This window comes from Argiope bruennichi, chromosome X1, assembly GCF_947563725.1.
Source record: "Argiope bruennichi chromosome X1, qqArgBrue1.1, whole genome shotgun sequence".
NCBI classification, from domain to species: Eukaryota; Metazoa; Arthropoda; class Arachnida; order Araneae; family Araneidae; genus Argiope; species Argiope bruennichi.
The window spans coordinates 39,809,267-39,830,922 of NC_079162.1; the positions used below are offsets into that span (position 1 = coordinate 39,809,267).

At 26.9% G+C, this 21,656-nt stretch overlaps 1 protein-coding gene across 1 annotated transcript; it reads right to left on the reverse strand.

Moving 5' to 3' along the window:
- Window positions 1-18,644: 18,644 nt before the first annotated feature.
- LOC129959193 (uncharacterized) lies at window positions 18,645-20,975 on the reverse strand. Its single transcript, XM_056072016.1, has one exon. The coding sequence runs from the start codon at window positions 20,973-20,975 to the stop codon at window positions 18,645-18,647; it is 2,331 nt and encodes a 776-aa protein (XP_055927991.1).
- Between the last annotated feature and the right edge of the window lie 681 nt (window positions 20,976-21,656).

The following is a 21,656-nucleotide window of genomic DNA, read 5'->3' on the forward strand; positions in this document are numbered from 1 at the left end:
ATTGTATATATCATTTTTTTTCATTTATTAAATAATTATGAATTTCAATAATAAATAAAATACAAAAAATGATATGTTTGAAGAAAACTTTAGTTTTCAATTGTATATTAACCACATGCTAACAATTAATTGCCAAGGATCATTGCTCATAAATTCTTTCATTATTAAATCTTGACTCTATTCATCAACAGCATGCAGTTAATATCCAAATACTTAATTTATATGTGTAGTTTATTCAATAATTTGTAAATAAATTAATATTTTTTTATATATTATGCAGTTTTACACTATAGTTATCATAACATTATTTTGGATTTATTTAAAAAAAGGGCATCTTTTATTTTTTTATGAATAATAAATATAAAAGTTATTTAAAGGCTGTTTATAACATATATAGTTATTTGTCTTATAATAAAAATGTGAATACAGATCTTGAAAATTTTAATATTAAAATTTGAAATGGTTCTCAGGAAGAAAGATTGACAATAAATGTGACTATTTTAACATATTTATCACATATATTTTGTAAATAAGATTCAGATTTATATGTAATTTTACAGTTTTTTTGTGTATAGTTTTACATGGCTAGTATGATTTTTAATAGCCAATCTAATCTTGCAAAATTTTCTATAATGATTATTATATTGTATGGGTTTAAAGAAACTTGCTAGAAACTCACTGTATGCATTATAGGAAACATCTAGTTCGTCCCTACTTATTTTACACAAATTCAAAAAGGAGATTTTAGAATCAGTCAAATAAATAACTCAATTTGCTAACTGAGTTATCTTTGAGTCTTTAAAATAGCTCAGACTCAAATTTTATATGAATCTTTTCTGTTTTTAGATTAATTTTAACAATAATTATGTCTTACTTTTCAATGAATTCTAATTTTATTTTTGCATAGCATTGTGAGAAATAAAAAACAATATTTATAATTTAGTTTTCCATTTTATTTTAAGCTGTTTTATTTATGACAATTTTTAATGATACATTATTTCCTCTTGCTTCATCGAGTGTAAAGCATTGTAATCAGATCATTTTATAATAATTTTAATAAAAAACTTTCTTTTATTGTTAAGTTATGATGTTATGTTTGCATTTACTTTAACAGCATTTATGTACTTTTCATTGCCCTGTGGCTTTATTTATACATAACATTATTCAATCTAAAGATCAATATTTAGTTTTGTTTACCTCCAATCATTCATAACAAATTTATTTGTTATTATGTAAATTTCTTTCTAATTCAACAAATATAATATATAATAGTTACCTGATTGACAATGATTTTATAAAAAAGTCATCTTCTGTCTTTAGATTTTAAGTTACAATACTAGATTTTGAGCTACTTATTTATTTTTCATTTGGTTTCTATAATATTATTTTGTCTGTGTTTTTTCAGTGATTATATCTCTGTTTCCTAAATATCTCATGTTCAAAAATGGATACAGTATTGCAGTATTGATGTTTGATAATATTCAACGTGAAAATATTGGATAAGAAAGTGGAAGATTTGCTAAGGAAGAAAATCCAGCTGGCATCCGTGGCAAACTAGATGATCTGTTCATCTGTGATAGCAGTTATTTGCATGCATCGCAGCTGTGATAGATCTTCTTGAATGGATATGCCAATGAATTATTCACATGTATCTTAGTGTAATATTGATTTTCATATTATATTGAGATCTGTGATCCGCCTTCCCAAATAACTCTTTTAAAAAATTTTAAATAGTAGCATGATTATTAATACTTTTATGTGTATATTCAGTTTTGATATATTTACAATAGAAAATTGAAATGCTATTATTTCATTCTTTAAAGCTAAATAAAAAAATGTCATGTATGTAAATATTTTGAGCTACACCTGCAAATTTGTTAACGTTTTTTAAAATTTTTCTATTTTTAAATTGAGGTTATTTAATTTCTATTATATGGATTTTAAATGTATTTTTATTTCTTATATAAATTGATATTTTCAAAAAATAGAATAAATGCCATAATTCTGAGATGATTATAAATGCATTTTAACATTGAGTACAAAGAAAACGAATTAGAATATGAAATAATTATTCTTATTTATTAGTTAATGAATATTAATTATTCTAGATAATTATTAATAATAAAATTAATATGATTTTGTAAAATTACTAATCAATATTTCGCTTTAATATTTAACTTAGCAAAAATTATAAGAAACACACAATTGAAATGCCTACCTTAAGAAGTTCATTTAATTCTATTTTTTAAAATTATTAAATATGTATTTTAATATGAAATTATTTTTAATGCATTCTGGAAATTGGGACTCAAAAAATCTGTACTACTGTTTTTTTTTTATTATTATTATTATTAAATAAAATTCACAATGAGAAGGTATAGCTTTCGAAAGATAAAAAATATAAATACTGCTTACTGATACACGTTTCTCCCTTTGCTTTCCATGTAGAAGAACTTAAATGATTATCCTACTGTATATAGTATAAAAGTAATCCTGAAATCCTAACTTAATTTCATGGTCATCTACTCCAATTTAATTCCTCTCCCTTTCAATATGGGTTTCCTGTTAATTTCTTTATTAATATTCTTATCTTTTATTTTCTACGGATTAAGTACCACAGTGTAAAATTATTACTAAAATTTCGTCTTTCTCAGCTGATTATCTGTTTCTGTAGTTGGAGGGCGAAATTATTACTTTTAATATGAAAGGTGAACAACTGGTCACCGAAGGCGGTTAGTTTCTTTTAAGCTAAAAGAATATCTATCAGTCTTTTGTTTATTTAATGAAAAGGCTTAATTTTGAATAATATTTACCTCAAACGTCGAACTCTGATGCTATAGTGTGATTCTTCTTTTCTGCTTGAATCAAAGATGCCAATGATGAAGGGATTCACCCCCCACCCACCTTTCCATCGAAAATGTCATTACTGAAGGCGAATACCTCCATTTTAAAAATGTCAGATCACTTAAATTGATCAGAATAATAATAATATTTTTTTTCTTCTAAATTAATAGAAACATTCTAAATTCAATGGGTTATAAATGGTGATTGAATATTTAAGTAAAGATTCTTTGTTTGTTTTTCATTTAGTTTTCTTCCGGATTGAAATCTAACGGAGATCCATACCGAATCTGTAATGCAAGTTGAAAGAGACCGTTTTTTTTTTTTTTTTTTTTTTTTCTAAAATAGTTGAGAACTGTGTTGTGGAATAGTATGATTCAGTTGTCTCCGTTATTTATTCAAACTGATATTATCAAAGAAATATGGACAAATTTTCGCAGTTTAAAATAAGAAAAGTGACATTTTGATATTTTTATGTCTTTCGATATCAGTTTCTATGTTTGTTAAATTTTATTTTCAGTTTTTTTTAGTATTATATCAAAAGTATAAATTTATTGCGACTTAATATGCACTTTTGTACCTCCCTCTAAAATTGAATTTAATTTTGTTTGTTATTTCAAATTAATATTTCTTTATCAGAAGATATGCTAGATTAAAGAATATGCCATTCGAGTTATTGAATGGCATATTCTTTAATCTAGCATATCGAACGTCGAACTCTGATGCTATAGTGTGATTCTTCTTTTTTGCTTGAATCAAAGATGCCAATGATGAAGGGATTCACCCCCCACCCACCTTTCCACCGAAAATGTCATTACTGAAGGCGAATACCTCCATTTTAAAAATGTCAGATCATTTAAATTGATGAGAATAATAATAATATTTTTTTTCTTCTAAATTAATAGAAACATTCTAAATTCAATGGGTTATAAATGGTGATTGAATATTTAAGTAAAGATTCTTTGTTTGTTTTTCATTTAGTTTTCTTCCGGATTGAAATCTAACGGAGATCCATACCGAATCTGTAATGCAAGTTGAAAGAGACCGTTTTTTTTTTTTTTTTTTTTTTTTCTTTTCTAAAATAGTTGAGAACTGTTTGTGGAATAGTATGATTCAGTTGTCTCCGTTATTTATTCACCCACCTTTATTTATTCACCAAAGAAATATGGACAAATTTTCGCAGTTTAAAATAAGAAAAGTGACATTTTGATATTTTTATGTTTTTCGATATCAGTTTCTATGTTTGTTAAATTTTATTTTCAGTTTTTTTTTAATATTATATCAAAAGTATAAATTTATTGCGACTTAATATGCACTTTTGTACCTCCCTCTAAAATTGAATTTAATTTTGTTTGTTATTTCAAATTAATATTTCTTTATCAGAAGATATGCTAGATTAAAGAATATGCCATTCGAGTTATTGAATGGCATATTCTTTAATCTAGCATATCGAACGTCGAACTCTGATGCTATAGTGTGATTCTTCTTTTCTGCTTGAATCAAAGATGCCAATGATGAAGGGATTCACCCCCCACCCACCTTTCCACCGAAAATGTCATTACTGAAGGCGAATACCTCCATTTTAAAAATGTCAGATCACTTAAATTGATGAGAATAATAATAATATTTTTTTTCTTCTAAATTAATAGAAACATTCTAAATTCAATGGGTTATAAATGGTGATTGAATATTTAAGTAAAGATTCTTTGTTTGTTTTTCATTTAGTTTTCTTCCGGATTGAAATCTAACGGAGATCCATACCGAATCTGTAATGCAAGTTGAAAGAGACCGTTTTTTTTTTTTTTTTTTTTTTTTTCTAAAATAGTTGAGAACTGTGTTGTGGAATAGTATGATTCAGTTGTCTCCGTTATTTATTCAAACTGATATTATCAAAGAAATATGGACAAATTTTCGCAGTTTAAAATAAGAAAAGTGACATTTTGATATTTTTATGTCTTTCGATATCAGTTTCTATGTTTGTTAAATTTTATTTTCAGTTTTTTTTAGTATTATATCAAAAGTATAAATTTATTGCGACTTAATATGCACTTTTGTACCTCCCTCTAAAATTGAATTTAATTTTGTTTGTTATTTCAAATTAATATTTCTTTATCAGAAGATATGCTAGATTAAAGAATATGCCATTCGAGTTATTGAATGGCATATTCTTTAATCTAGCATATCGAACGTCGAACTCTGATGCTATAGTGTGATTCTTCTTTTTTGCTTGAATCAAAGATGCCAATGATGAAGGGATTCACCCCCCACCCACCTTTCCACCGAAAATGTCATTACTGAAGGCGAATACCTCCATTTTAAAAATGTCAGATCATTTAAATTGATGAGAATAATAATAATATTTTTTTTCTTCTAAATTAATAGAAACATTCTAAATTCAATGGGTTATAAATGGTGATTGAATATTTAAGTAAAGATTCTTTGTTTGTTTTTCATTTAGTTTTCTTCCGGATTGAAATCTAACGGAGATCCATACCGAATCTGTAATGCAAGTTGAAAGAGACCGTTTTTTTTTTTTTTTTTTTTTTTCTTTTCTAAAATAGTTGAGAACTGTTTGTGGAATAGTATGATTCAGTTGTCTCCGTTATTTATTCACCCACCTTTATTTATTCACCAAAGAAATATGGACAAATTTTCGCAGTTTAAAATAAGAAAAGTGACATTTTGATATTTTTATGTTTTTCGATATCAGTTTCTATGTTTGTTAAATTTTATTTTCAGTTTTTTTTTAATATTATATCAAAAGTATAAATTTATTGCGACTTAATATGCACTTTTGTACCTCCCTCTAAAATTGAATTTAATTTTGTTTGTTATTTCAAATTAATATTTCTTTATCAGAAGATATGCTAGATTAAAGAATATGCCATTCGAGTTATTGAATGGCATATTCTTTAATCTAGCATATCGAACGTCGAACTCTGATGCTATAGTGTGATTCTTCTTTTCTGCTTGAATCAAAGATGCCAATGATGAAGGGATTCACCCCCCACCCACCTTTCCACCGAAAATGTCATTACTGAAGGCGAATACCTCCATTTTAAAAATGTCAGATCACTTAAATTGATGAGAATAATAATAATATTTTTTTTCTTCTAAATTAATAGAAACATTCTAAATTCAATGGGTTATAAATGGTGATTGAATATTTAAGTAAAGATTCTTTGTTTGTTTTTCATTTAGTTTTCTTCCGGATTGAAATCTAACGGAGATCCATACCGAATCTGTAATGCAAGTTGAAAGAGACCGTTTTTTTTTTTTTTTTTTTTTTTTTTTTTTTTTTTTTTTTTTCTAAAATAGTTGAGAACTGTGTTGTGGAATAGTATGATTCAGTTGTCTCCGTTATTTATTCAAACTGATATTATCAAAGAAATATGGACAAATTTTCGCAGTTTAAAATAAGAAAAGTGACATTTTGATATTTTTATGTCTTTCGATATCAGTTTCTATGTTTGTTAAATTTTATTTTCAGTTTTTTTTTAGTATTATATCAAAAGTATAAATTTATTGCGACTTAATATGCACTTTTGTACCTCCCTCTAAAATTGAATTTAATTTTGTTTGTTATTTCAAATTAATATTTCTTTATCAGAAGATATGCTAGATTAAAGAATATGCCATTCGAGTTATTGAAAGCTGACATTGTTTATTTCAGCTCGAAGTTCAGAAAGGATATAAAAATTCCCCATAATAGTTATCTGTTTATAATAAAATTTATTATAATTCATAAAAGAATTAACTGATTTATGAAGTCAAGCCCATTTTTACTTACTAGAAAAACGAAGTATGCAAATAAAAAGTATTGTAATCGTCAAGAATCCGACTCGAAATTTTAACTAATCTCAATATCTTAGTTTTAATTAATTTCCTGAGTCCATAAAGCACAATTTGGAAACTATGTCTGTTCATAAGTCTGTGAACACCATAACTCAAAAGTATCTTTAGCAAGACAAATTGAAATTTGGTTGCATGTTCTTTCAACAAATTTGAAGATTTCTATCAAATCGATTGATGAATGAAATCGATTGATGTGAAGTCTGTCTATTTGGCTATTCGAATAAAAATGAATAGGATAGACAGTAAATAGCTATACGAATAAAATCGGTATAAAAATTTAACATTTAAATTAGGTACTTATCGAATTTTGAATTAAATCCGTCAAAGAGTTGAATGTTAGTTGGTCCGTACGCGATAATATAAAAACACAACGAGTTAGCTAAATGAAATTTAACATATAATCGTGATATTAAAAATGCATTCTGCGTTAAATTTTGATTTCAATTGGTTGAAAAAAAGGGCATTCGCAATACATATTTGGTTTTCTTCACTGTACTGTGAAGCACAAAAGTCATATGCCATTGTCTAAAAATAAAAATCTGTGCATTTTTGGCGTTGACGGTATTGTCCAATGCCCATGATTTTATTTGGGGAGGGAGGTGATGTCTTTATTAGAGAGTATATTCGAAAGTTATACTTATTCATTGGACTATTTTTGTACAGTAATTTTCGTATTTCGAATATTCAACTGTACATAATTAGACTGATTTTATATAGAAGAAACCCGTCATTCGAAATAATAAATTTACTTTGAACAATGAATTGCCTTGCGGTTTTTCAACAACGAGCTTGCATTTTCTTTCAGCCTAAGAGTTTTACTCAAGCGTATTTAAATTTTTTAGCATGAAGCATTTCGCTGATTGATTTTTTGGGGCAATTTTTTTTTTTTCTTTCAGTACAACAAATTTTAAATTTTACATTATAACTTAGTGAATAAATTTTTAAAGAAAAGTTTCATATTATGCTTTCAAACATTTTTGTTTGGTTTTAATGCGTTGAAACGAAAACTGACATTAATACCCCATTTTAAAAACATTATTTTTCATCTAATTTTACTAAGAATTCACTTTTAAATTATTAATAAAAATTATTTTGCCAAATTTAAATAACAAATCATATATTACCATAAAAGAATTTTGTTATTTGTCAAATGCGATTCAATAATAGAGATGATAAAGTTTTAAATCTTCATTTCATACCGAAATAACGGAACCTACTAAGCAATCAATAACAAATAACACTTTTTGAAACATTTTATTCATTTCGAAAATAATATTTCTTACGACATTCGGCTTAAAATTTTACTGTAATTATCTTCAGTATTGCATCTTCAGAATAAACCATTATTGTTATTGATTTTTTAGCGTTGAATTTTTCATTATAAAACACGATTTGGAATTTTCTGAAGCAATACTAAGAATTATTTTTTTCTTAGAATTTTAAATAAATTTTTAAAGAAGTTTATACATTATATTTCTAAAAAGTTATCCATTCTTATTTTGAACTAAATCATTAGAAAGGAATTTTGGATATATTCCAAAAACATCTTTAACTTGCAACTTATTTTTACTAATCTCTTAATCTACTTAATCATTAAGTAGATTACTAATCTACTAGTAGATTAAATCTACTAGAAGATTAAGTAGATTTACTAATCTACTTAATTTTCTTATTTTATAACTTTTAAAATTTTGTCAAACCAAGAGATTATGTCATATATTATGTTTACAAAATTTCATTTCTATCAAAATAATTCGATAGACGAGATAACAAATTTTTAAATCTTCATTTAATGCTGAATACAAAAGTGTGCTAAATAAAATTCGGAATTAAAATATATTTTGAAAATACATTTTGCGAGCTTTCAACTTAAAAATTTACTTTAGTTCGTCATAAGCATTACTTTTTTAGTATAAATCGTTATGCTTTTTGAATTTTGCATATTGAATTTCTGAAAAAGTAATCTGAAGTTTTCTATAATATTATTACGATAAGTTTTTGGTCTAAAGCTTCATATTAAATTTCCAACAATTTATTCCAATCCAGTATAATCTAATTTTTTCCAAAATAATTCTCGCTAGTTTCAGTTCATATTCTTTATTGAGATACATGGAAGATAAGCTAAAATATCTTTGTTTTGGTCATTCATCAATTTCTCTTGACAAATTATCATCACTTTCATTAGAAGCAAGCAAAATTGTTTTAATATCTTCTTTAGTGATTTCATGCTTTCTTTTATTCATAATGCAAAAATTACTTCGATAATTTCAAAAATAGATTCAAAATACGTAAAATATAAAGTAACAATTCACGACTAAATAAAAATTTTCAGAATAGCACTTGAATAATGAATTTAGAATTTTTTTCTTATATGTAATCATATATAATCAAAATATAAGCATTATGAAATTAAATTTAAATTATTTCGGAAACGAAACTAAAAAAAATATTTCGGAATCAAACAAAAACAAATTAAAAACTGCATTTATTTGTTTTAATTTTGATTCAATTTTTTTTCCCTTTTAACTTGGTATTTATTACTGTTACTAAGAGGTATTTATTATTGAGAGACTATAGTCTGTCTCTCTATATACATAAATCGCGGCAGTTTGAAGTTTTTCGGGTCTGCCTTATATGAAACCGATAGTTTCTATTGAGCATCAAAACTTCCGATAGCCCTTTTATAGAATAAGAAGATTACTTCCTTCCGCAAGAACAGTATTCACAATACATCTCATGAGAAAACTGCTTTGTAATTTGCCGCAGTGATAACCCAATAGTTTGCTATTATATCCTTACATAGCCAGAAAAGTGTCCCTGGCATTTATAGGGAAAATAAAGGTGTTGGTATTCTTACATATCATTCATCGTTAAGAAAGCAGGGGAAAACATTTCTTTCAGTAAATAGCCATAAAATCTTCCCTATTTTGAGCTAACAATACAGAAATATAGACACCAAAACCTTTGGAAACACAATAATTACGCAAGCCTATTAAATGAGTTCCACCCGACCCCTTCCGCCTTAAGGTATAGGGGAGTTGGCTGAGAAAAAGCCACTACCGTCAGTGATAAAACAGACCTCCTATGATGCTGTAGCCGCTTTTCACATTGATCTCCCCTCCAAAGAAAGCAGGCGCCCAAAATCGTCCCTCTTGAAATTCTCAAAGCGCCCCTTCTTCTAAAATAAAAACTTCTAATATTTAATCTGTGACGAATGGGCGAAATGAAAACACCAAAATTATTATTTTGTAGTCTGTTGAACAAAATAATGATGATCTTGCTAAATTTGTATATACGGATACATTTAGAATTTTTAGGAAAATTGTTCAATTTTGTTTTATTTTTAATTTATTCAAAAACACCAGACTCGGTATTTTTTTTATTTTTTGCTGTACATTATTTTCTAGAGAAAGTGAAAATTCTACACGATTTATAGGTATCTATAACAGTTGGAAAAAGTTATCAACTATAATTCAAGATCATGAGCGTTCTATTTGTCATTTAATTCATTTATTGCTTGGAACAGTTTTTTTCAAAAGAAAATTTAATAGGCAAATAGATAATTTATTTAACACATTAATGCAAATGGAGAAAGATAGACATCTGACACATGCTTACAAATTATATATGGATTTTCCATTCAAAACTCAGTCATCCACAAGGATTAAAGTAAATCACAGAAAAGGAATCAGAATTAATAAAGAAGACGTCTATCAAGATTCAGAAAATACTTGGAATATGTCGGCAAATGAAAATAAAAACAAAGAATATAAAGTGGTAAAAATGCATAAAAATAGCCCAATACCAGGGCATTGTTTGGAGAAATGTACGAACATGACATGCGACTCATTATGTGGCCATCTTTATAAATGTTCCAGGTGATAATTTGTGCAAATATATCCACAAAATTCATTCTACCTTTTTTACAAATAAATCCATTTTAATATCAAATGTTTTTTCAACAGAAAAAAGAAATATCAATGAAGATAATATGTCCATTTCTGCAAAAGAAATAAATATAAAATCTACAGAAAGACAAATTATTCAATGTCAAAATCTTTATTCTGAATTAAACAAATTAATAGAAAATTCAGATGTTCAAGAACCAATGCTTAAAAATGTTATATCTACATTGAAATTTTTAGTAGAAGGATACCGTGGAGCCGCAAAAAATAAAAAGCAGCCTCAAGAAATGCTCTCCAATGCCTCATTATTCAGTGTCATCGAATAAGAAAATGACGACCCAGATGAAATTTTATAGAACTTCTCAAAAGAGAAATAAAAACTAGTTTACAAAAAAAAAAAAAAATCTAACTGAAACTTCTAAAAAAAGGAAAAATACCAATGATTTGATCATTAGCAATAAGAAAAAACGGATATCGAATGAAGACAGTAGGGAAAATAAAACTGAAAATGAAATGTCTAATTCTGTAGAAAATTTTCCAATTAGTAGTAAGAATCGACCAATTTTGAAAGAAGATAGTTATTCTAACACTTTAACGGGTGATGTTTCATTAAAAAAAAAAAAAAAACGGGTGATATTCAGGCAAAAAAACTAATAATGTTTTTTTAAAACCAAACAAAATTACGAAGAACCCATGTGAAACAATTATTAAAATAAATGATGTAAACCTTTCCATTTTTATGCTGAAATCGCTTGACTTAAGTGTAACAACAGAAGAAGAAAAATATTTGTAATCTCTCTCTCCATCTTTTAAGATAGGATGGTTATATGATAAAATCATTGATGCCTTTTTTTTTTTTTTCCAAATTAACTAAAGATTCCGAATCGTGTAAAGCAATAGACTCAATTCATTCAACTTTACTCTTCCATAAAAAAGATATCTTGAACTTTCCAGTGATTCATGATGTACAGAAAAGAACTTTTTATTAACTCCGGCGAATTTAAATAATCATTGGATTCCTTAAATAGCTAATATAAAAGAAAAAATACTTTAATTATATGATCCATTAGGTCCAAATGTAAATGAAAATGTGTGCATATTAATTCGTGAATGGAGTGCATTAATTAAAAAACTACTGAACACAAAGAAGCAGTGGAAATTGATTACTCCACGTCATATAATTCAAAAAGATAGCTACAACCGCGGAGTCTTCATTTGTCTTTTTGCATATCAAAAATACCATAATTTACAAGTCGGTGAAAACTTTAAGTGCTAACATAATTTGAATTTACGTGATAATTTTTGCATATCTGTGCAAATGATGGGGACCAGGCCTGATTAGATTTCTAATTGGGGATACCTCTGTGATGAATTTTCAAATTTGATTTTGACAATTCATCAGACAAAAAAGCGAACCAGAGCTTTCCACCTCCTGGGTTTGGTATGGAAGAGAAAGCAACTCATTTTATCTATCAAATAAACTTGTATCTATTAATCTCTCTTTCTCTCTATTTATATATAATCACAAATAGGAATGTTATGAGTTGTTACTCCATAGGCCAGACAATTTCACCAAGAGCTACTTAACTTGGACAAGTATTTTAAAGAAGTGAAACCCTAGGAGCGTTTTCTCATCCTTAGAAATTTTAATTTAAACAAAATTTTTACGTTTTTCTGAAATAATTTGCGAAAATACTACAGGACAAAAAGAATTTTTATAACATAATACAATTCCTTAAAATTATCTTTTCACTAATACTTTATGTTGTTCTTAAATCATTTTCATTATTGTTATTAATATTTTATCGCAGTTTTTTTTTTCTCCATTGTTAATGATCAAAATGGAAAGATTTGGCATGTATGGTACACTACGTAATAATATTGGTATATTTTTTGGCTAAGGTATACATGGGCGCATTATATATCTTATCGAAATTTCTAGCAATCATTAATTTTAGCGAACCAATTGGTCACGAAAGTATTCTTTCTCTATCTCTATACATATTAGATAAAACTAATTAATATTAATCATATTTAAAGAAAAAAAATCGAAATGTTATAAAATTAGTCTACACTGATGGTTAGTATATTTCATTTCTTTATAATTCAACTTTATTATTACTTTATTGTGAAAATGAGTCATTCTAATATTTAGATGATAATAGTTACTATTTGTATGATTTGGAAAACTGAAAATAATAAAAATAATTATATTTTCACTGATTGTTTATATGATTCAAAAGGTGTGGATTTCATTCATTTGATTCATTCACAAGATTCATTAATTTGAACAAGCAAAAGAAAAGAAAATGTTGATTGCTTTTGACTAGTATTTCAAAAAAGTGTTGATAAACTGTTTTTTTTTTTTTTTTTCAAATATTTTATTACTTCTTCATGACATTGCCATGAAAGGAAAGTCCTAAGATATTCCAGCAATCATTGTTGAGAGTTATATAGATTTGTATAAGGGCTATTGTTAAAAAATAATAACCAAAAAAATGGAAGCATCAGCTTATTTTCTTTGATCAAACTGCAAATTAAGATTGTGGTAATAGGTAGGATCGACTATAAGAAGTTTGAGGTCCCTTTGGAAACAATATTAGTAAGTTGTTCTGGTTTTTTTACACTTGCATCAGAGGAGTTTTTTTTTTTTTTCTCTCATACTTCTTTCTAAATTCATTAATCTAGAGTGAGTAATAGTAATAATAAAAAAATGCGTAAATAAATGATAAAAATTTATATAAAAAATTGTGGTCTATTTCTTTGACATATATATATTTGTATTTTTATTAAATGAATTTAGAATAATAAGCTTTTCTAGTCTTTTCTTTGTTTTAATACTTATTCTTGCCATTTTGAACTTTGAATCATTCTACAACTGTTTCAAAACCAAATTCAAATTCTGTCACAAAGGTATGTTTTTCATCTTACAGATTTTGTTTAAATAAATGTCAGAGAAGAATTGTGTACATAGAGAACATATAAAGTAAGCATATATAAATGAAAACATAGACAGCCAACTGCATAGGATGCAAACTGAATATATTGAAAACAGTTATGATTCTTTACCAATTGTTTAGATGATCTTGAGATTTATAATTATTATCAAACATAAAAAAGGAATTTCAGTGAAACAATATAAGTGTGAGAAATTCCTTGCAAAATTAAAACTTAAATCTACTTTGTGTGTGTGGGGGGGGAGGCAACTTTTTAAGGTGTACAATAATTTAAGAAGTGTAATTTTTTAAAATCAAATTTCAAGCAATGCAGTCATATTTGAAAATAACTGATGAATGAAATGTCTATTTAAATTCCTTTGTAATATAACATTTTTTTATTCATTTCGGTTAGTTACAGAAACACTTCAAAATAACACTGAACAACTTGAAATTTAATTAATAAAACTATAGTATTAATAGACAGTAGTTTTATAATACTACTTAATATACGACTTGAGGAATATCACCAAATATTTTGAGAAATGACAATGTTATCAAAATCACAATCTCATCTTTTATATAAGGAAAAGTTATTATATATTTATAATTTTATTGAAAATTATTTTAATACATAAGCTATTGACTAAAGGAAGAACTTTATTTCTATTTGAAGGACCAATGATTTTGTTTAAAACAATACCAATGTAAAATGGCGAAGAATTTTTATCAGTAATTCACTTGAAAACATTTGTTTAAAATTTGCCAGAACTTTATCTGGATATTTGAAAAGGCCACTTTAATTCATAAGTATAACTTTTGATACAAATCTTTTAGCACATACACATATTTATAAAATGAATATAAGTATAGACATTCTATTCAATATGAAATATTTGTTTCAAGGCAACATAGATCATTAGCCAATTTAATCACAAATAAGAAATGACTTGAAATGAATTCTATAATATTTTAAAATTAAACAGAGAATTAGTCAATAAAAGAATGAATAGGAAACCTATCTAAAATACTAAGAATTATTATAGTATAAACTCTTCATTTGAAGTGTTAAAAAATTAATCTTATACATTAATTTTCTTAATCTACTTAAAGGAATTAATATAAGAAACAAAAAGAAAGTGGAAAATTTATTTCTATTCTGATTTAGTATCACAAGTACTATTCCACACAATTCATAAATATTGTGATGTTATTTTCAAATATCTCTAAATGCAGCAATTTTCTTTTATGTATAGTATGCAATTTCTTTTTTGATATTTTTTCAAGTGATTATTTAGCAACAGTTTATAAAGGCGCTATATTTAATATAACCAACATAATAACATTCATAACAATAAAATATAACCATATAAAAATACTAAAAAGAAATATAATATTCAATACTAATTTTTAATATAAGATTTTTAAAAATTTTCAAAGCACCGAGAAAAAAACTAAACACTCAATATCTGAATGCATTGTCAGCTGAATTTCATGAAAAAAGATCCCCTATTTAAAAAATCTATTTTAATAATAATTATATCTACACACTAACAGTATCATGAAGCAAACTTCAAAAGTAATAAAAAGTAAACTTTAAAAGTAATAAACAGTGCAGGATGTTTCTACAAATTTTAGTTAATTCTTTTAAAGATTGGTATGAAACAAGAATTACTATTTCTATATTCTAATGTCCAATACATATTTCATGAGAATTATGAATATTTAGAAATTACAGCAATTATTTTCTCTTTTTGTATGTTGAATTTCTTTTTGTTTTAAGAATTTTAAAATTAAAAATCTTTAAACTATAATTCTATGAACTCTTAAAAAATTCAATAATTCTGTTTCTTAGCACTAATTAAAATTATTAGATAATTATATCTAAATTAAATACTAAGAATTATATGAATATTAATTGAGATAAAATAACAAAAATGCATAAAACAATGTGTTTGTCAAAAGGAGGTTAACAGAATTAAAATGAGTGAACTGTTTGTAAAAAAAATTCATAAATTAAATAACTATTTAAGACAGGCACAAATTTAATGGAAAAATTTTAAATTACTACACAGTATGAAATATTACTTAAATAATAATTGTAATTGTTTTCTTAAAACCTTCTTGAAAGCCAGGAATACAATAGCTTTCAATACTTATTCTGACCTTACTGCTGTTTATCTTCGCTAAAATTTCTAAAAAATGCCACAGACAGCATGGAAATAATTTTTTAAATGCTTGTTACAAGATTGAAAGTATTAGGGAAAAAACATTTTCGACTCATTTCACACTTATCTGGATAAACAATAATTTAATAATACAAATGCCGCTCTTTGACTTCCATCTATAATGTAAACAAACACGTAATTTTCTAACCATTCACAACACAGTAAGCAACAAACCACATTGACGGAGAAAGAAAGCCTATGATTGGACTTCAAAAGGTTGACACACAGAGAGTCGATTTCTAAAGTGTGGTTCGTTCCATCACTAGCGGATCTTTCCAATAGTGGCTCCCTATGAGATTGGATCAGTCTATTAAAACCGTAGGTGGGGAAAGAAGGGAAATGGAGGTTGCGCGCGCATCCGATGTTTGTTGTTTAGGTGCTAGAGTTCTCAACTAGAGAGATGAGAATCGGGTTTTCAAAATATCTATTAAACACATTTTCATCGAAATGAAGTTGAAGTCAGGGCAGGTATATTTAAAGGAGATGTACGGAGTCAAAGAAATATAAAAATAAATATGAGCCAAATTTAATTCTTAAGAGTGCAAGTATAATAATTTTAGTTACTATTTGTTTAAATTTAATTTTTACTCTGCATTTATATTGTTTTAAGTTTCCATTTTAAGTCTTAATGCTAACTATCTCAGTGAAGTCTCTTCACTGCATATATATATATATATATATATATATATATATATATATATAATTATTCTGTATTCTTTCGCATATCAAAGGAAGAAAATTTTCGGTACTTTTCCGTTACCCGGTCCCAAGCGAAAAATCGCCAAATAATGTAGATTTCTTTTATACTTAATAAATCTTGATTTTCATAGGTATTAATTTTAACTCTGTGAGAACAGATTTAATTGAAGAAAATTCTGTACATGGATTGCAATCTAATGCAAATGAAATAATATGTAAAAAACAAGATTTCCAATTCAAGGCTTTTCATTATTTTTTAATTAATTACTATGTTAGGTTTTTATAAAATTATAGCACGCTGTGTCTATTAACTATTCATGTAATTAATTGTCTATTAATTAGATACTTGTATAACTCATTATATTACACAACTTTATTGGCTAACTGATTTTCATGTGAAAATGAAAACAAATTGCACATACAACTTAGAAAATCGGTTAGCCGATAAAATTGTGTATTATACAGGTATCTAATAAGAATAAATAATCAAGGACCAGCTTTTAAGATTATTAGTAAAATTATTCAGTATTATATGCTAGATAATGTTTAATTTTAGAATTTTTAATTCCTTCTGTATATAGTGATTCGAAAGTAATATGTATTAACACAAATAAATCAGCTACATGAAATAAAATAAATCAAAATGTATTTATTATACCAAAAAAGAACACCAAGAGGAAAAAAATGTGCATTTATAGTGAAAATGGAACATAAAATTTCAAAAAAAGGTTTAAATTAAGAATTTTAACCAAGCCCCCACCCAACCCCAAAAATTATAAATTACATGTTAAGACAGATTTTAAAATTACTCATTTACTCTCTATCAGTAGCTAGTATAATAATTAAAATATAAAAGATATTAACATAAATTCATGAGACATATGAAATAAGCTAAACAATACATATTATGCAAAAACAGGCAAATTTTTCAAAAGAAATAAGTACAGAATAATACAAGTTTTTCAAGTAAATAAAACTATACATATTATACAAAAACAGGCAAATTTTCCAAAAGAAATAAGTAAAGTATAATATAAGCATGTCAAGTAAATTAAACTATACATAATTATGCAAACACAGGCAAATTTTTCAAAAGAAATAAGAAAATACAAATTTTTCAAGTAAATGAAACTATACAGATTTTGCAAACACAAGCAAATTTCCAAAAGAAATAAGTAAATACAAATTTTTCAAGTAAATGAAATTATACACATTTTGCAAACACAAGAAAATTTCCAAAGGAAATAAGTAAAGTATAATATAACTATTTCAAGGAAATGAAACTATACATATTTTGCAAACGCAGGCAAATTTTTCAAAAGAAATAAGTACAGAATAATACAAGTATTTCAAGCAAATGAAACTATACATATTAAACAAAAACAGGCAAATTTTCCAAAAGAAATAAGTAAAGCATAATACAAGTAAATGAAACTATACATAATTATGCAAACACAGGCAAATTTTTCAAAAGAAATAAGTACAGAATAATACAAGTTTTTCAAGTAAATAAAACTATACATATTATACAAAAACAGGCAAATTTTCCAAAAGAAATAAGTAAAGTATAATATAAGCATGTCAAGTAAATTAAACTATACATAATTATGCAAACACAGGCAAATTTTTCAAAAGAAATAAGAAAATACAAATTTTTCAAGTAAATGAAACTATACAGATTTTGCAAACACAAGCAAATTTCCAAAAGAAATAAGTAAATACAAATTTTTCAAGTAAATGAAACTATACACATTTTGCAAACACAAGCAAATTTCCAAAAGAAATAAGTAAAGTATAAGTATGTCAAGCAAATGAAACTATACATATTTTGCAAACACAGGCAAATTTTTTTCAAAATAAGTATATAAAGTGAAATGCAAGTACTTAAGAATATGAAATAAACAATAGATATTCTGCAAAAACAGATTTTTTTTTCATAATATATACAGTATAATACAAGTACTTAGGCATATGATTTGAATTAAACAATAATTTTGTGCGAAATCAGGAATATCAGCTTTTTTTAAATATACATGATAATAGTGTGCATAAGGGGAAAATGTATTATAAGTATAGGTATACTAAATATTCAAATGAGAACTTGTTTGAAAAAAATAAAAGGAAAAAGAATTATTTTTATTTCATAAGAAATTATTTTTAAAAATGCATTGCCAAAACGATTATTTGCATGTATATTTTTTTTTATTGGTAAATTTCCTTTGAGGATCAATTACCTTATTAGTAGGTGTATTTTTTACTTCATCAGGTATAGATGGTAATGAACGCTTAGATGAAACTGTTTGCAAGTACATTTCTAAAGTTTTAGTAAGCTCAGCTGCACCATTTAAGTCTTCCAAAGCTTCCAGTGCTTGTATTTGATTACTAATATTTTGTAATCTTAAAACTAATGAAGCCTTTTGAGCACTGATGTCAGTTCTTGATTTTCTCTGCAGTTGATTGACAATAGCAGACTTTTCAAATGATTGCAGCTCTTTATGCTCATTTATAGCAATGGCAAGTTCTCCTTCATTAGCATCATCTGCATTTGAGCAGATACTGGCAGCATCAGTCTTAATGGAAAAGTTAACTGTTTTACAAAAAAAATGAATATGCTTGCATATAACATACCTGATATTATAATCAACACAGGTGCAAGTTAATGTATGTATGCATATGCCACAGTGTGAACATATTATATCACATTTGCAATCCCTGTTACCTATGCTGATATCATAAGTAAATATGGATGACCCTTCCACTTTGGCCACTGTCCATTGATGTTCTTTCACCTCGTAGACAGAGTACATCTTCTCGTCTAAATTTTGAGCAACAAGATGTCTTTTTCTTATTAAGCTTACTCTATGAGTTAGTTTTCCTCTTTCAATTGATATTATTCTCCCCAGGAGTTTCTTTGTAACAGCTTTTAGAACAGCATGAATCGATTTATCCAATCGTTTCATTATTGTCCCACCTGTTTCTTCATACTTCAGCTGTCTGTGCCATCTCTCAAGTTTCATATTAGTATTTACACCCAATTGAGCTCTATGACAATATGCCCACTTTTCTTTTCTATTCATGTAATGTTCCTCAAAATATTTTAAAAAAGTAGTTTCTTCTTCGTATTTAATAGTAAATTCCTTTAAATATTTTTCGAATGTTACAACATCTAATTCATGTAAAAATAGTTCCATATCATTTTTCATTTTAAGTCTTAAAGTTTCATCTTTAACTTTTCCCTTTAAATTGGAATGCCAATTTCTTAAAACATGCCATGCGCACAATATATGTTTGGCATCATCTTGAAATATGTTTGTCCATGCATTGCAAAATGAGTTTGTGTCATCTGTTAAGATTAATTTTGTTTTAAAGTCTTCTTTCAGTTTTAATTTGATAGCCTTGAAAAATGGTTCAAAAGTTTCACAGGCTACTCTCGTTGAGAATAAAGTTGCTACAGGTATACCCTCATGATTGTCATCATTAACTAAAATAGTTGTTAGCTGGAATCCATACTGGTTTGTACCATGGGTTGAATCCAACATAATGCATTTTTCCCCATACAGTTCTAGAAGTTTCATTTGTGCCTCTGTAGCAAAGCCAAGTAAAAACTCCTCTGTTCCAATTTGTGGAAAATCAGACAGACTTTCACCTATAGGTTTATAAACAAGGATGGGGTTATAATCATCTGCTATCATTTTTTGTACTATTATGTCCACGGATATTGCATCTTCTTTATGGGCTATTGTTTTTTCAATTCGGAAATCTCTTCGTATATTATGTATATCTTTTCTGTTTGTCAGTCCAAATCGTTTGGTAGGGGAATATTGTTGTTGAACTTTGTCAAGCACAAAACTGGATGGAATTCCATTTCGTAGCATCTCAGCGAGTCCTGTTCTTTCTTCATTTGTCAGTCTTAATTTCCCCACTTCATGTTCATGACCCACATGAGTTGCCTGGTATTCCACTATAATTTGTGTAGCTTCATGGACTGTCTGATTTGTTACTTTCATTGTAGCAGGACAAGTTTTCTCTATTTTAATTGATCCTGAACACTTCGAATGCTTAAATCTCTTTGAATCATTCTTCAGAATTGAAGCGCCACTTCTGTGACATTCATAGTAAGATACAGTCCCATCCATTTCTTTGAAAGAGCCTTTTAAGATAAAAGAAGAAACTGTATCCTTTTCAAAACTTGATTTCCACTCTTTAAATTCATTATCGGTATGAAAAGTTTTGGTTTCAAATTTCAAATTTATACCATTGTGATTTTCAGTCAGATGTTTTTGTATATCTACAATTGTTCTCATCTTAACATCACAAACAGGACAAACTTTGTTCAGAATAATGGAAGGCTCTTTTTCTGCATGATATTTTCTTTGGTGACGATACAAGTTTTTTCTGGCTGAAAAACTTATGCCACACTGATAGCAAACAATGCCAGATGATTCTGAGGAATCTTCAACTTCGATGTTAATTCTTACTGCTGAATGATCCATATTGTTATCTGCATCCATAATTTATATCAAAGGAAGCAGTGTTTTACTCCAGTTCATGTTCTAAGGTATTCATAATTTGTGCAGGGTAAAAAAAAAAAAAAAAAAATTTAAACACAATTTAAAAGAACACAACAAAAAAACAGATGAAACCAAAGAATTTTAAAACAGCATTAATTTTCAAACCGCTGGTGTAAAAATCTGCACCTCTAGCTAATTCGAAGCAGGAACAAAAAAAAAAAAAAAAAACCAAACGTTATCAAAATCGCGTCTGTTTCTTTTTACGAACCACGAACCAAATGTTTCGATTTTCAAACAACAAACATCGGATGCGCGCGCAACCTCCATTTCCCTTCTTTCCCCACCTACGGTTTTAATAGACTGATCCAATCTCATAGGGAGCCACTATTGGAAAGATCCGCTAGTCGTTCCATCGCTCATATTTAGTCGGACAGACAAATCGGTTCCAGTTTGAAAGTGAAGAACTTAAGTTTTGACGCTAATGAAAACACTTATCGCTATTGGTTTGGATGAGAGTCATTTGTTTTAATTCCAGTTTGACGTTCTACCTCACATACAGAAACTGCTAAATAAAATTTTAAATTCTTTGGACTGTTGTTGAACTTTCTGTTTGCTTATTTTGGGTGCACAGACTTTCCGTGCCCAAAACTCTTTTCCGGTTTCATGTATAATGTAGTAACT